Source organism: Anarrhichthys ocellatus, unplaced genomic scaffold (genome assembly GCF_004355925.1).
Source record: "Anarrhichthys ocellatus isolate YVR2014 unplaced genomic scaffold, GSC_Weel_1.0 scaffold175, whole genome shotgun sequence".
Taxonomy (NCBI): domain Eukaryota; kingdom Metazoa; phylum Chordata; class Actinopteri; order Perciformes; family Anarhichadidae; genus Anarrhichthys; species Anarrhichthys ocellatus.
The window spans coordinates 174,773-189,771 of record NW_022280205.1 but is presented as its reverse complement, the minus strand read 5'-3'; the positions used below and the strand labels follow the sequence as shown (position 1 = coordinate 189,771).

The 14,999-nt window shown below is 41.1% G+C and overlaps 2 protein-coding genes across 3 annotated transcripts in view; one reads left to right on the top strand and one right to left on the bottom strand.

The window, feature by feature from the left end:
• Positions 1 to 304: 304 nt before the first annotated feature.
• On the top strand, positions 305 to 11,086 carry hpcal1 (hippocalcin-like 1). Its single transcript, XM_031878390.1, has 4 exons — positions 305 to 585; positions 6,025 to 6,525; positions 8,351 to 8,456; positions 10,073 to 11,086. The coding sequence occupies exons 2-4, from the start codon at positions 6,148 to 6,150 to the stop codon at positions 10,168 to 10,170; spliced, it is 582 nt and encodes a 193-aa protein (XP_031734250.1). The 5' UTR covers positions 305 to 585; positions 6,025 to 6,147; the 3' UTR covers positions 10,171 to 11,086.
• pdia6 (protein disulfide isomerase family A, member 6) overlaps positions 10,676 to 14,999 on the bottom strand; it is a 6,121-nt gene continuing 1,797 nt past the window's right edge. The window contains exons 4-13 of one of the 2 annotated variants that reach the window (XM_031878388.1): positions 14,447 to 14,573; positions 14,023 to 14,129; positions 13,789 to 13,916; positions 13,479 to 13,593; positions 13,020 to 13,160; positions 12,569 to 12,653; positions 12,409 to 12,481; positions 12,169 to 12,327; positions 11,973 to 12,069; positions 10,676 to 11,362 (exon numbers count right to left, since the gene is read on the bottom strand). In XM_031878388.1, coding sequence (XP_031734248.1) covers positions 11,291 to 11,362; positions 11,973 to 12,069; positions 12,169 to 12,327; positions 12,409 to 12,481; positions 12,569 to 12,653; positions 13,020 to 13,160; positions 13,479 to 13,593; positions 13,789 to 13,916; positions 14,023 to 14,129; positions 14,447 to 14,573 — 1,104 coding nt within the window. In that variant the 3' untranslated portion in view covers positions 10,676 to 11,290. The remainder of the gene's footprint in view (positions 11,363 to 11,972; positions 12,070 to 12,168; positions 12,328 to 12,408; positions 12,482 to 12,568; positions 12,654 to 13,019; positions 13,161 to 13,478; positions 13,594 to 13,788; positions 13,917 to 14,022; positions 14,130 to 14,446; positions 14,574 to 14,999) is intronic. The other variant, XM_031878389.1, reaches the window with a different exon arrangement.

Genomic DNA, 14,999 nt, shown 5'->3' with positions numbered 1-14,999 from the left:
CGCTGCTGCGACTGTTCCTACGATGGAAGCAGTGAGTGTGGACTGATCCATTCAGTGGGCGGGGGGAGTTTAAGTACAACAAGTCGGCAAAATCGTTATAAAATACATTGCAAATAACGAATACGTTTAGTTTCGACACGTATATTTGTTATGCATCATTGTAAGCAGCGCTTACTTATCTCACATACAGACCAAGTCTGTTAAATTGCCTTCGAAGAGAAAAATAAACCCTTTAGTTGTAAAGTCGGGAAGTCAGACGAAAACCGAGCTCTGTGCCACATCTTCCACTAAATGATAAAGCGGCTACACCGAGGACTGGAGGCAGGACCGAGGAAAGAAAAAGCTCGCTTCAAACAGCAACATTTATTCTGGTCAAACTCCAAAATGTTAATCTTCTGATAGAGTCAGACGGTGAAACTCTCTCGGGCATCTTTAGCTTTATCAATAAGAGGTGTTAGGTTTGGCTACTGTAGGTTAATAACGGTGAAGGAAACGTGCGGCATCTGGTGAAGTTGGAAAGTGGGCTTAACCAAAGTGGACTTTTTGAACCGGAAGATTCACAAACAGCTGTTACTCCTAAACTAGGTAAGTTAACATGACTTTATCTGAATGACTGGTTAAAGCTACTGTTTTGTCCTTAATGAGTAATTAGTCCATCCTGGTCTGCTGTGGCAATTAATGTATTTGAATCTTGTGTTGAAGACAAATTAGGGTAATATTCTTGAAGTTACTATCACAATTATAGGGGCATTTTCTTGTATCAACAGGCTATATCACAATATTGCAAAGGTATTTTCAAAAATAAACAAAGTGAACTGTTCAGCAACAAACTGTTCACTGTTGGAGCAAACCTTTCAATGTGTAGCCTGAAACAAATACTTTGATAACGTATTTTATATAATAAGTAACCAATAGTGCATCTGTGTGTGTGCGTGTGTGTTACTGAATTTATCTTGTGACGTGATGTGTAAATGCAATGTATTCTCAGGTCTCTTGAAAAATCTAAAGTTACTGTGAGGAACTTTTGACCGGTTATGAAACAGTCCCAATTTAATACTGATGCCTACACATGATCTACATAAGTAAACAAGTCCATCAGCGAATTAATTGGCTATTTCTATATCATCATTATAAGCCCGGGAGAGCCAGAACTAGGACTGAGCGGAGCAGGCTGTCAGACACTGCTGCTGTAAAATATGAGGTTTTCTTTCACAAGGTTGCTCAGAAACAGTACAGCTTTCATCCTGAGAGGCCGCCAACATCAACACAGAATGAAGTTACTTTAAGTAACTTTAGACTCAATGAGATTTTCAACTAACTTACATTTTGTTTATAATTTTTAATCATAGCTTGCTTGAAATTTATTTTTGGGGGACAGCAGATATTTGTCGAACAGTGGCATGATAAGTCTATTTCATTATATGATTTCAGATGTCTATAAATAATAATAGAGATGTTGCCCAGCCCTAAGAAAAATAGACTCAGTATTGATGAACAAAGGTGTGTCAAGCTCTTTTGTCTATATCCATCCCTTAAAACTTTGTATCTTGCCATAATTATGCTTGCTAGTCCATTAATTTCATTTCTTTTTGATAACAAGAACAGAGCCAACTTGTGTACAGTGTATCCAAAATAAAAAAAATAAATAAAAAAACATTCTTAGCAAGGTTGTAAACCTAAAAATACACATAAGGATTTTGCTGTAGTGAACTTTTGAGCAATGCGCATGATGCAGAAATCATTGTGGATGACCCTAAACAGAAAAAGAATACAGCTGTAATAGATTTAACTGTTTTTAAAAACCAACAGCAAGCCTTTTAAATGTCTCGATGTACTGTATGTCCGGCCCTGCGTTTGCCACAGATTGATAGCTACACCGCCTCCCTCTCATAAGCCTTAGCACTACTATCCTGTTGCCTTGGCTACTGGTGTGTCGGGGGACTTCATCCTGATCCCCTGCTTGATTTTCTCTGACACTAGTTCAGAGAGACTGCCACGAAGCAGCGCTGAAAGCGAGAATAACTTGAGAGCAAATGTTCTCTTTTTTCCTTCCTCTCGCACTGGACTAACTCCTCACCCACCTGATGCAGTCTAAGTTAGCAGTAGCACGAAGAACCTCAGGCCGCGTCGCAGCTCTGCTCATCCACTGCACAGCACGCTACCTACATGCAGCACTAAAATGGTAACTCTGCTTTCTTTCTGTGCACCGAACCGTATCGGTTTGTTTGAGGAGGAGCCACAACACAGACCGCATGGAAAATATTTTCATATTGCAGAGTTGAGGATGGGAAGAGGTTGATGATCGTAAATGATGCAGCCAATTAACAAACTCTGTTTTTATGGCTTCAGAATGCTGAAAAATGTCCATCACAACTTCCCAGAGTACAGGGTTGAAGTCTTCAATGTCTTTGTTTTTTCAACTTACAGTCAAGACCCCAAAAGTGAAATCTATGATCAAATTAAAGACAGAATCAAGGTTTTTTTTTTTCCCTTACAGAATGACTTACACAATTAACAGATGTTTAGAAAATAGTTACTAATAATACTCACTAACTGATGCAATGTCAGAGGCATAATGAGCTCCATCAGCTTTGTGTCATGCTTTGATGGATAGATGGACTACTACTACTATGTATCTAAACAAACACCCCTCATCTCTCCTTTTCTGACGGTCTTTGAGATTTATTCTTTGTTGTTACAAGAAGTATTGAGTATCTGGGAAAAGAATGGAGGATTTCTTTGTTGTGAAAAGCCAATACACAGGAAATTAAGTGGGCCTGAGAATGGCAAACAGCAGTGAAAGTTGCCTGGTCAGGGGTTTAGAAGATCTCCACTGTAGCCTTGGGCAGGGGGATACTTGCTGCACTGGAGCCCGTGTGAACCAGTCTCATTAGGCTGGGAACCCACTGGAAAAAGTGGACCATACAGAGCAGGAACAGCTACGGGGGTTGTGGACTAGATGAGAGACTGTTGCTTCGTATTAGAGAGGAATTGCAAACACGGAATCTTGAAATGGCAATGTCATTGGCACTGTTGTGTATCAAACGACACTCGCAGACAGTGTTTGGTCTTGCAAACTTATTTTGCATTTTGCAACAGTCGAGGCAGCGAGAGCCTGACTTTCTTTGCACAGGAGGTCATGTAGATGTCAATATCCAGAAGTTATTTCTGACCACATTTCAAGATGTTTTCCACTGCACCAAGTAGAAACTTAAGAAAATGACCTGCCCAGTTCCCAGCTGTGAAAACATCTAAAACATCCTGTGACGTCTCAAATTGAGGCCTGTATGCATTCATTGCATACACAGGAAGCACAAACAGAACTACAATACAGCTGATTGCCCATCGCAGAGAGGCAGGCAACTGTTCCTGCAGAAGGTAACAGGTTCTTGCAGCAATATTTCATATGTGGACAACGGAAACAACAGTTACGAGGCAGCTGTTCTCACTTCAGCCCAGAAATGAGCTTGATCAGTGTTGCGACATTGTCCGACTCTTTTTGTTTTTTATTCCGAGCATAATAAATGAGCATATTTCAGAGGCCAGGGGAAACTGTAAATCTGTTTTGCGAGTGTGTTTGTACATTTTCTTTACGAGACTGATTTGCTGTTTTCTCTCCAACGTCATGGCAGCACTTTTCAGTCTTCCAGGCTGGAATCTGCTGGATTTCTTATGAGGGAATAAAAAAAGCAACGCCCATATTTATGTCTGTTCCAGCTCAGCCTGCTCACTGAGCTGTCCTGGAAAAGTCCATGTGACCCAGAGCTGAGGAGATGCTGCCGCTCCCTCATCCTTGTTGTACATTAGAGCGGAAGACTATGGTCCGGCCTGCAGGGCAGTGTGCAATTTATACCATAGCCGTGTTTAAACACAGTCAGCTGACATTGATGTTATATTCTCGAAGTGCAGCTTTTATTCTACGGTCACAAGCTTGCTGCCATGAAAGCCATGTGATATGATAGTGTTGTTACTTTTTCAAAATGCAATAGAGGGCTATTTGTTCTAAGACTATTTGTATCATGTTATTCATTCATTGGATTCATCATTGAGCAGAAGATGAATCCTTATGACCTCAGTGATTTACTTACTTTTCCTCCAGCAGGTCAAAGTTTTCATGCAAGTGAATGATCTCATTTCTGCTTGATGGTTTGGCACACAATTTTTGTTTTGCTAGCATTATGTTAGCATTTAACTCAAAGCCACCACTAAGCACAGCCTCACAGAGCATGTAGACCCTTAAATCTTAAATTATTTCCAACAAAAAATGTAACAATCTGGAACTCAATATTATGGCCTTACAATGTTCAAAATCGTACCCACCACACTGTTTAAAAACGTGTCAAGTAAACTGGGGTAAGGGATAAACCGTGTCACATGTGTTGTGCACGTGGTTTTAATGATTTATTTTCCGTCTATAAGTGGGTGACGTTGTTAAGCGTTTATGTTACTGTCTGGTCCTCAAACCTGCCGGCCTGCCTGCCTCTCATGTTACTCTCTGACTTTGATTCATAAAATTGCAGGAAATTACACCCATGTAACAATTATGAGAAATAAGGGCGTCTGCGTGTTGAAAAGACCTCATCCAAATTCACACAGTTCTCATTTGTTCTACGCCAGATAAAATCATTCTGGTGCCAATGACACAGGAGTAATGGGATTTCAATAATTGGAAGAGAACGAACATGGGGATAATACATCTCTCCCTGCCATGAATTCATTCTACGTAACACAGAGGAGTAGATGTGTTATTCAGAAGGATTATTATGTAATTAAACCGCTGGTATTAGCTGGAAATAGTTTTTCTTTTTATGTGTCATACTTTTTCGATTCTTTCTTCCTCCCTGCCCTCGCACATCTCTTTTTCTTTCCCTCCCACGCACACTTCACCAGATTCGTGTTGTAAAAGATTTGCTCAGGTTTTGGTCAATTTCTTCTTTCGATTTCCAAAAAAGGACATTTTAACATTCTGACCGTGTTGAAATTCGCCCCTTTCTTTCTGTTCCTTTCTTTCATACGAAGGCTGCTCTCAAACCTCTGATGAAACACAGATTTTAGATGGTTGATACTGAAAATGAGGACAAGCAGATGGATTTAATTTCCTCATGTGATTGACAATAAATGTGTGTCTTTATACCACCTTTCCCTTGCTGACAAAATCTATGAAGCATGAAAGATTTTCTTCTCTTATTTGAACAAATCAAAACAATCACCTGTTGTTATGCAAGTGTCATAACCTTCTTGCGTACTAACACCCATGTTTGCCTCTGCTTCATCGGTGGGCTGCATGCACAGAGTGTCCCATCTAATACTTACTGTGTTGTTTTGGTTTTGTCCTGGATGTGTTGTTTTCATGCATCCTCACATCCTCAATCATGAATACCCCCGCATACATGAATAAAGAGATTATAACCATGGAAACCGAATTTGAACAAACCGCAAAAACCAGAGGTGAATAGGTCCAGGTGGTCAATGCTTCAGTGTCTTTGTTAGCATTGGTATTTTTTCCCCTTCATCTGTATTTCTCTAGTTGGTCAGTGTATGAACTCCACCGCTTAAAATAAATTAGAATATGCATTTTCACATACAGGTGAGGACTATTGTTGAGGTGAATGTCTGGCTTTCTCAGTAACAACAGTCAGTATCAGCCTGAAGTGGGTTTATTGAGAATTACACTACACCAGAACACTTGTCCTGCAATTACAGGTCGATAAATGATCACTGTGACAGAGGATTAATAGTCTATCCGTGGAGACACATCCACAGCCCCACCACACACACACACACACACACACATATCGTAACCTCATGAGGTTTGAGTTGTAATCTAATCTCTATTTTTCCTACTGTGTATGGACATTGTCTCAACTGTCCAGATTTATCCCTCAGCTTGGCTGCCTGAGAAGCATCATCAGCACATGTTTTTATGATAAAACACTGCTGCAAGCTGAGAGGAGTTATTGAACCAATGAATCATTTATGATGTTCACACAAGGATATTAATGAGCGCTGTTGGTTCCCCTGCAGGAGCAGAGGAAGCCGAGCAGCCGACGACGTGGACAGTAAAAGCGAAGGGGGAGTGGAGAAGTGAAAGGAGAAGGTAGAAACACCAGCCCAGCTACCTGCCTGCCTACCTGAGAGTGCTGTGTCATGGGGAAACAGAACAGCAAGCTGCGGCCCGAGGTCCTGAACGACCTGAGAGAGAACACAGAGTTCACCGACCACGAGCTGCAGGAGTGGTACCGCGGCTTCCTCAAGGACTGTCCAACTGGCCACCTAACTGTGGAGGAGTTCAAGAAGATCTATGCCAACTTTTTCCCCTACGGAGATGCCTCAAAGTTCGCCGAGCACGTCTTCCGCACGTTTGACACCAACGGAGACGCCACCATCGACTTCAGGGAGTTCATCATCGCCCTGAGCGTGACATCTCGTGGCGGGTTGGAGCAGAAGCTGCGCTGGGCCTTCAGCATGTACGACTTGGACGGGAATGGGTACATCAGCCGGGCAGAGATGCTGGAGATAGTTCAGGTGAGGACGTACTGTATGACAGAATAGGGTTTCTTCATTGATGTTTATGCTGTGTACATCAGTGTCTTGCTTAGTTTTGGTCAGGATCAGCCTCATTCTGCAGATATATAACGAGGTTCTTCAAGCAGTGCATCTCATATATAAGACAGTGATTATTCAAGTAGGAGGAATGTAAATTTAAAAGGTTTCTACTAGTTTGGCTAATTCACTACATCAGAATGACTGATGATGTAGAAAAAAGGAAAGGAAAGGAAAGGAAAGGGAAACGACAGACAAAACTGAGACATTTAATCAGATTCCTTTGGGTTTAGCACATTTTAAGCCAAATCTATATCCATAACAAAATAACAAATGTAATTTATTAAAAACTACGGACTAAACTAAATTAATACTATTTATACTGATTTTAATTCCAAGTATGGCTGCAATTAATGATTACTTACATATATAAATCTGCTGTTTATTGTCTAGATAGAATAATTGATACATTGTGTGGTCTATAAAATGTCAGAAAATAGTGAAAAATACCGTGACAATTTCCTTAATCCCAAAGTGAGTCGGTAAGCGTCTTGTTTTGTCAACAGTCCAAAACCTAAAGATATTCAGTTTACTAATAAGTAAAAAAAAAAAAAGTTGGAACTGAAAAAGTTTTAATACCTTTGCTAGAAAAATTGCTAAAACAACATCAATTGTCAAAATAGTTGCCGATTACAGATGTATCCACTAATAGTTCAGTGTACAGCTTTCTGTCCTGTGACTGCTTTTAGGCTCGGCAGTCATTTGTGGGTCTGAATTTATAAGATACTTCACATCATGGATGCGGGCTGCCCTTTCTGTCTTTCTTATCACTGTGGCTATATTTACTCTTCCAATATGGTGAGCTGAGCAGCCTGCAGGGCCATATCAATTTTGGTTCAGTTCGTTTTGTTTGTGGATACAAATGAATGTGAAAAAAACAACATCAGCATCAGAGCTTTTGTTAAAGGTCAATGCTTTCCGTTTTTCAGCAAAAACCTTTTCCTCATCACAGACCTTTACACGATCTAAAAATGTGTGCAGCTGTGGAGGTTCCAAATAGACACATCTGACACATGAGTCACTCACTGTGAAACAGTTTAACAGCAGGATGGGCTTCATTTGCCAGAGCACCATCGTTACCAGGTAGCAATGGAAAACAGGTCATTCAGACAAAAGATGGAACAAATGTGTCCGATGGGAACATAAACAGCATATAAGAGGTGGTCATAGTAACTGACATCACCAATTAGTTTGTGAACTGCTTTTTTGAACCCCACGAGTACTGCATTTTGTCTGTCTCCATCTTGCTTATTTTGCAACCATAAGTGACACGAGAGGGTGGAGCGAAGTAAAACCAAAGACATTTTTAGGCCACCAAAAAGGTTATAATTAACTTTCATGAACTTAAAACACACCGTTAAAGCATGCCCTGCTTTGTCTCTTTTATTCTAAATGGGACCAACATTTACAAAATGAGCATCATGCATGTTTTGAAGAAGACTTGAGAATAGTGATTGAGAACATAAAGTCACATTTACAATGTTTACTGAGGTAAAAAAAAATCAAGTGGGGTCATTTTCTCATTGACTTCCATACAATCTGAATTATTTTTTAAACCAGGAGTCGCCCCCTGTGTGCCATTAGAAAGAATGCAAGTTTAAGGCACATTGGCTTCACTTTTTTTAGAACCAGAGGTTGCTGCCTGGTTGGGAACAGTTGTTTCTTTGACTGCCTAAAAGCTTTACACAGACGATAAGCAGAGTTTGATATGCACAAAACAGCAATCGTTCTCCCCCTTCCTTTGTAGGCAATTTATAAGATGGTATCCTCAGTAATGAAGATGCCTGAGGACGAATCAACACCAGAGAAAAGGACAGACAAGATCTTCAGACAGATGGACATTGACAATGATGGTAAGACTGATGTTTTATTTTGATGTGCTCAATATGCTTTAGTGAGGAGATATCACAACCAGCTGTCACTATCAGTCGTGAAAGCAAGAGGGAGTCCTGAATAAAACTGGCTTCTTACTCTTCTCACGGTACAAAAACAGGTATATAAGCTTTAACAATTGGTGTAGTTGTAAGCAGAAATAACTATAACTCCTCCTGTGGGCTAGTGTATAAACATATGACAGTTGTAATAGTATAAAATCATAGAAAAGTGCTGACAAATTCTGTACATTAATAAAATGTCTTATATCTGCATACAACTTCATTATAGTGTGTTATAAACCATTTATTAAATGACTGCTTATTAATGCATCATGCATAATTAAATATATCACTGAAAGTAAAGCCTTACCAGATATAGATATATCGTGAAAGATTCGGTATTTAATGTCTTTTGACATTATACAATAGCCTCCACAGAGCAGTTGAGAGTAATGGGAAATATGGAAGCTGGACGACAGACAAAGACACAGAGAAATAGGACGTCATACAGCATGACCATTACTCACGAGATAATTAACAGTCTTGTGTATCTCATCCTGCTGAGCCACCTCGATGTCAGTGGTCTGACATTTAGTGTGAAAAGGTGATGCTACACCCATGTGATGTGCACGTAAGCATTTCCCAAGCGTCACAGACCGAGCTGCACGGCCGCGACAAAAGACGTAGATACACACAACCAAACCCATTAACACATTAGTTATAATGTGTTAATGGGCATAATGTGCATAATGTCAACAAAACACTGACAAGGTGTCTCAATTAGGGGAGAAAACCAGCGACGGAGCTCAAAGAGGGTTTTTAAAAAGTGGCACAAAGAGCCCGTGTTGCTATTTTACTGATGACCGTCTGCTCAAGAAGAGCCAGCCAGGGCAGTTACACCAAGGCTTGCTGTTTTTGACATGTCACATCTCAGTTAGATATTCAGAGCTAGTCGTATGGCAGTGTGGGCACCTAGATGTGTTTTGGAGCAGAAAGTCTGGAGGTCAAGATGTGTGTTTTATAACATCACAAGGTTCCACAGACCAGGCCTACGGCTACAGCTGCAGCTGACCCTCCTCTCTAATGCAATTTATACAGTTGCTGTGTGACTGAAAGTGGTAGTTAATTTAAACAAATTGTGGTGTGCTAAAATAATAACATTTGCTGGCAGCATTGTCAGATTGTATCTTTGCAATGCTGACTATTGGGTTTTAACAAAGACTGGGTAAAAAAATCTAAGATGTAAAATATTCAAACAGTGATTTAAGTATTGTCATTTTTATAATCTTACAAACAATATACTGTGCTACTAAACAGAGCATCTAAAGATTTCCTGACTTATATGAAAATAGCACAACTGTTATTAGCTATAAACGACTCAATCATTAAGTCATACAATGTAAGCTCATTGTAATTTATTTAGAAGTTGTGTACTTTGCCTGGACTGTGTTAACAGGGGCATCGGTGATTATATTGTAAAGGGACATTAGAGGCTTTTCTGTTGATTTTATTAGGTGGTTGCTGTACGATTCACTCCCTCACATGCTCAACCCGCTGGTGAATGAGAATCTTTTCTTCTGATCTGTGCTTCACAGGTAGATTGTCTTTGGAGGAGTTCATTAAAGGTGCCAAGAGCGACCCGTCCATCGTCAGACTGCTGCAGTCGGATCAGGGAGCCTCTCGTCAGTTCTGAGGACAGTGACAATAATAGACGCATACATTCCCCCAAAACACCATCACAAACCCACATCTGTCGGCTGGTCATCGCCACAGCTCACTCACCAGACAATCCTTTCATTTTGAACACAAGTCATCGTCTTATTGTTTACATTAATGGGTAATTCTCTTTGGTCAATGTGGCTCCTTTCCTGTGGACTATGACATGCGTTCAGTTGAGGTATTTTGCATTTATGCTTTTCCAAAAGCTCTCTTGACTTGAAATGTTTTTTACCCGTTCTCCATAAGTGAAGTGCCATATCATATATTTATACTGACTGGATTATGTGCTTGCAAGTATTATAAATCCCATTATGCTACACCAGGTAGAAACTAATTAGATCACTTCTTATAATTTGATTCAACTCAACTGTGTTGAAGAGTGGCTTATGTTGCTCTTCTGAATGCCTTCCATATTGCATGTGCCCGGTGATTTGAGTTTTCTGATATTGTTACAGTTCATGTGAATAATGAGGCCGTGGTTGTTTTTATTCCTTTTTATTTTTGTAACAAAAATTTTGTTTTCACACAATTCAAATAAAGTCGTGTAAGAAAAATCTACACAAGTCCCACAGTATCCCCTTGTGGACAAACATGAAAACCCAGCAAGATTCTCCCTTACTGGTTTAAAAAGGAGAAAAAAAAACAAATATAGAAAGAGTCACATAAGGTTGATATTAAAGTGTTACTTTGACAAGTCCACATTTTAAAACAGGTACGTGAGGGTGGCTGAGAAGGGGAGAGACGAACAACATTTGAAAAAGACGAATGAACAACTGAAATGCCACATTCATAGCCTCCTCCCCCTCTCAGCTGGCGGCTGCCGTATAAACATGCAGCTTCTAATGTTCAGCAGGTATGTGAGGCAGAGTTCACTCCATAGACATGACACATGCCCCCCCCCCCCCCCCCCCCCCCCCCCCCCCCCCATGTGACTGACAAAGATGATGTGAGAAACTGCAGGTGTCTCATGTGTCTTTTCTGGAATATTTCAGTAACTGGGCAACCGGGCCTCCCATTTGTCCACAGGAGAGGGGAGGCGGGGTCGCACAGGACCAGACCAGATTGAACCAAGTCAGTTCCCGCCCTGGTCGGGCTCATAACTCATCTTTATCAAAGTCATCATCCAGGTCTACGTCACTGAGGTCGTAGTCCTCCTCCACGGGAAGCTGCAGTTGAAAATAAAGACAAAACTGTTACCAAAGACGGGGATACACATGAAAACGTTCACTTCATATGAAGTAGGGCAGAGACGCAACGCAACTACGCATTAAACCAGGAAACAACATTTTAACCCAACATTTTACAACCGGGCCAAATTTCTGCCGGATCTGTAGTCGTTCCAAACGATCAAAGATTTGTCTTTGAACACTTTGATTTCTGGCATGTCAGAAGTTTTGGGTTGACTGTGTTGACTTAAGGTTGTGCTGCGATAGAAGTAAAACTGAACTCTGCTGCATGCCAGGCAGACGATATGGTCTCATCTTAAAGCCATCTGAGGGTCCATATTTAACTTTGTGTCCATTGTACAATTTTACAAAATGCTGTATTTTTTTTCTGTTTTGTCAACACTGTTGTGGATGAGATCATCTTTTTTTTTTTTTGTCAAGACCTGGACGATTGATCCGTACAACGTGGGTTTCGGCTTCGTAGAAAGGTAGAGGAAAACGTCCAATGTGTGTTAAGCTCACGTATAAGATTAACAAAAATGTAGGGCCAAATAGGACTCATCTGTACATAAGGTCAGAGATTTAACTCCACTGTGATGCTCCCGCTCACCTGTCCATCTTTGCCGTCCCAGGGTTCAACAGTTTGGATCTTGGGCATGGTGCCACCTCCCAATGTGGCAGTCGAGCCACGGCCTACAGAGAGCTCCCTGAGGAACAGATGAACCACATGAGCGCCATCGTTCAGCTTACTCCGAAGCGTGTTTTTACATCGTTTCTTGATATGATGGGAAAGAAAAACAACCTACCTGAGGAACTCATGAATGCCAGTCTCACTGAAGGAGCCCCTGAGCAGAGCAAATTTCATTTTGCGTAGGTTGATTGCCGCCATCGCAGGATAGCCAAATCCACCAATACCAAGAGAGGCCTCCAGCTCCATCTGAGCTCCAGCTTCAGTCCACAGCCAGCTGACGAGCGTGAGAACAGGATATTAGTCGGTCCCAATTAGTAATTTGCGTAATAATCCATGACTGTGCCGTCATCCTTACCCCCACATCTTCTTCTTGTACTTCTCAGCCATCTGCATCATCACCTCCACATAGCCGTTTCTACCTGCTGCGCCTGTTGAGACACGGGGACGGTTCACGGTGAGTGATTCAAGGGTTAAAATGATGTTTTAATATTGAACATGTTCAGAGTCAGTCTCACCTGTGTCCAGGATGTGTGGCAGAAAACCAATTACACACAACTGACTGTCCTCACAGGTCTTCTTCAAGATGTCTGTATTGAGGATCTGAGGGACAAACATGTACAATACACACAAATTTAATGTTTTGTGAATTCACATCATTATATAACTAGACAAACGTAAGTAAGGGTCTGAATTGCTTTTGTTCGTCTTGTCTGACAGGGTAACCGTCACTGCTCATGCCTAAACAACCAATATTGAAGTTAGTAAAGTTAGATTATTAATTGTGTTCATTAACACTGTAGAAAACAGAACTTAAAACAAAGGTGATAATCTCGTAGTTTATGGATTTTAGATTTCAAAAAGCATCTTCTCCAGATTCTAACGGACCCTTTTATTTTAGTCTAACACCAGCACTATAACCTTTCATCCATGAATGTATGATGCAAAGACACTGCAGAGTGCACTGACCTCCAGCAGTTCAGGAGCAGCAGCGTGGTCAGAGAACAGGTCCACAGCCCTCTCGATGATGTCTCCACGTGTGCGGCCTCCTTGGTAGTCTTCCGGCTCCTCGCCTTTGCGGAAAATCTTAATGGTGGGAAATCCACGGACCTAAAAACACATAAAACACACTGTTCCAGTTCTGCAAATCATTACCTTAGATTTAGTGGCATATTGATAGTTATTTAAGGATTCAGTATAGGAAAGTCTCTTCATTATTCAATACAATACATGTCTTAGTTGATGTTACAATGACTGCTTAAACTGAAATGTTATCAGTCGCAAACTTAAACAATGGTTAAAATTGCAAAAGACTAGCATCATATTGAGGGTGTGTCCAGTGAAGGTTCTCACTGTTGTTATGTCTACTAGTACAACTATTGGGTATCAGAATTGTGTACCAATACACCACATTGACTTATCTCTCACCCCGTAGCGGCTGGACACAGTCTGGTGCACAGTAGCATCCACAGCTCCGAGGCGAACTTTGCCCTTGGTCTGCTCCTTGACAGCCGAGGCTGCAGCTGCCCACTCGGGCTCCAGGCTGTCAACAACAGCAAAAAAGTGATGGTTTGAAATTTATTTATTTATTTTTTTTAAAAGACTGATTTTCTTAAAGAATTAATTCCACAGTAGAGAAGTCACAATTCATTTATTGTACTAGTGTGTGTGTGTGTGTGTGTGTGTGTGTCACTGTTTCTTACAGCTGGGGGTGGACTGTGTGAGGTATCAAACTCACCTTTTGCAGTGTCCACACCAGGGGGCGAAGAACTCCACCAGCCACACCTCGTCACCCCCCAACACCATCTTGTCAAAGTTGTCATCAGTGAGCTGGACCACATCCTCCTTACTGCCCCCACCGCTCTGCTGGAAGGGAAGCTGAGTGTTACTTAAAGTTCACTTAAGGGTTTTTGATGTTTCCAATTTCAAATAATTACAACAAACCGCTGCACGGGGTCCCTAATGTATCCACCTGTTTGTTGTAGCCGGAGCTGCCGGACTTGCCGCTCAGCCTGTCTTTTACCAGTGTGCGCAGAGTGTTCATGGCTGCATCCACGATGGCTTGGCTACTGCGTCCACCTGAAGGAAGAAGGGGATTCAAAGCCGAAGAAATTTAATTTAGAATCTCAAGTCTTCCTCGCAATAACTTTAACGGTCAGAAAGTGTCCAACAAAGCCCTGAAAGCAAGCTGATTTACTGAGAAAGGGTGACGTTAGTTGCCTCTCTGACGCCTACGTCCCCTTTTCTCTGAACTGATAATAATTAGATTTAACTTTTTTTCAGAACAGCTTCTTTATCAGGGCTTGATAAGGTCACTGTAGAGGAAGATTTCAAACTCACAAAGCTGTGTCTTCACCAAACAAAAGTTATGTTTATTGCAGTGGTTTTGGCTGTACCTTGGTAGTCCTCCGGCTTGTTCTTATTGGCTCCAAAGACCTTGATGGTGGGGAAACCTTTGACGCCATACTGGCCACCCAGTGACTTGTGCTGGTCTGAATCTACTGCACCAACCTTCACAATACCCTGAGGGATGTCAGGAAAAAAACAAAACGTTTGAGTGTCTAGTGTCAACTTTTAATCACAGCAAGCCTGTTATTCATTGTATCAGGAAGTCAGCATGTCAATGAACAAATGCAACAGTTACTTTTGTATGCAGGATATTTCCACGCGCATATATTGTTAAGAAAATAACATTAGAGGTGATAGCCATGTGTAGAAAAGCACTTTCAATAAAAAACAAAAACACAACATTACCTTAGTTTAAGCCAAAAACAAGACTCACTAATATTTGACTACAGTCCCGTGTCTGCCCATGTCACACGCCTGCGTTTGCAGTTATTCTCACTGCTGAGTTACAAACTTGTAAAACACTTGTAGGTGGAACAAAGCTATGAGCTTCGTTATTGTGATAAAACTTAAGTGAGTGAAATGAAAAATGAAAAATGAATG

Coding starts and splice junctions, on each gene's coding strand:
- hpcal1 (XM_031878390.1), top strand. CDS start 6,148: ATGGGGAAACAGAACAGCAAGCTGCGGCCCGAGGTCCTGAACGACCTG. Junction 6,526..8,350: donor AGATGCTGGAGATAGTTCAG/GTGAGGACGTAC, acceptor CTTCCTTTGTAG/GCAATTTATAAGATGGTATC. Junction 8,457..10,072: donor GATGGACATTGACAATGATG/GTAAGACTGATG, acceptor TGTGCTTCACAG/GTAGATTGTCTTTGGAGGAG.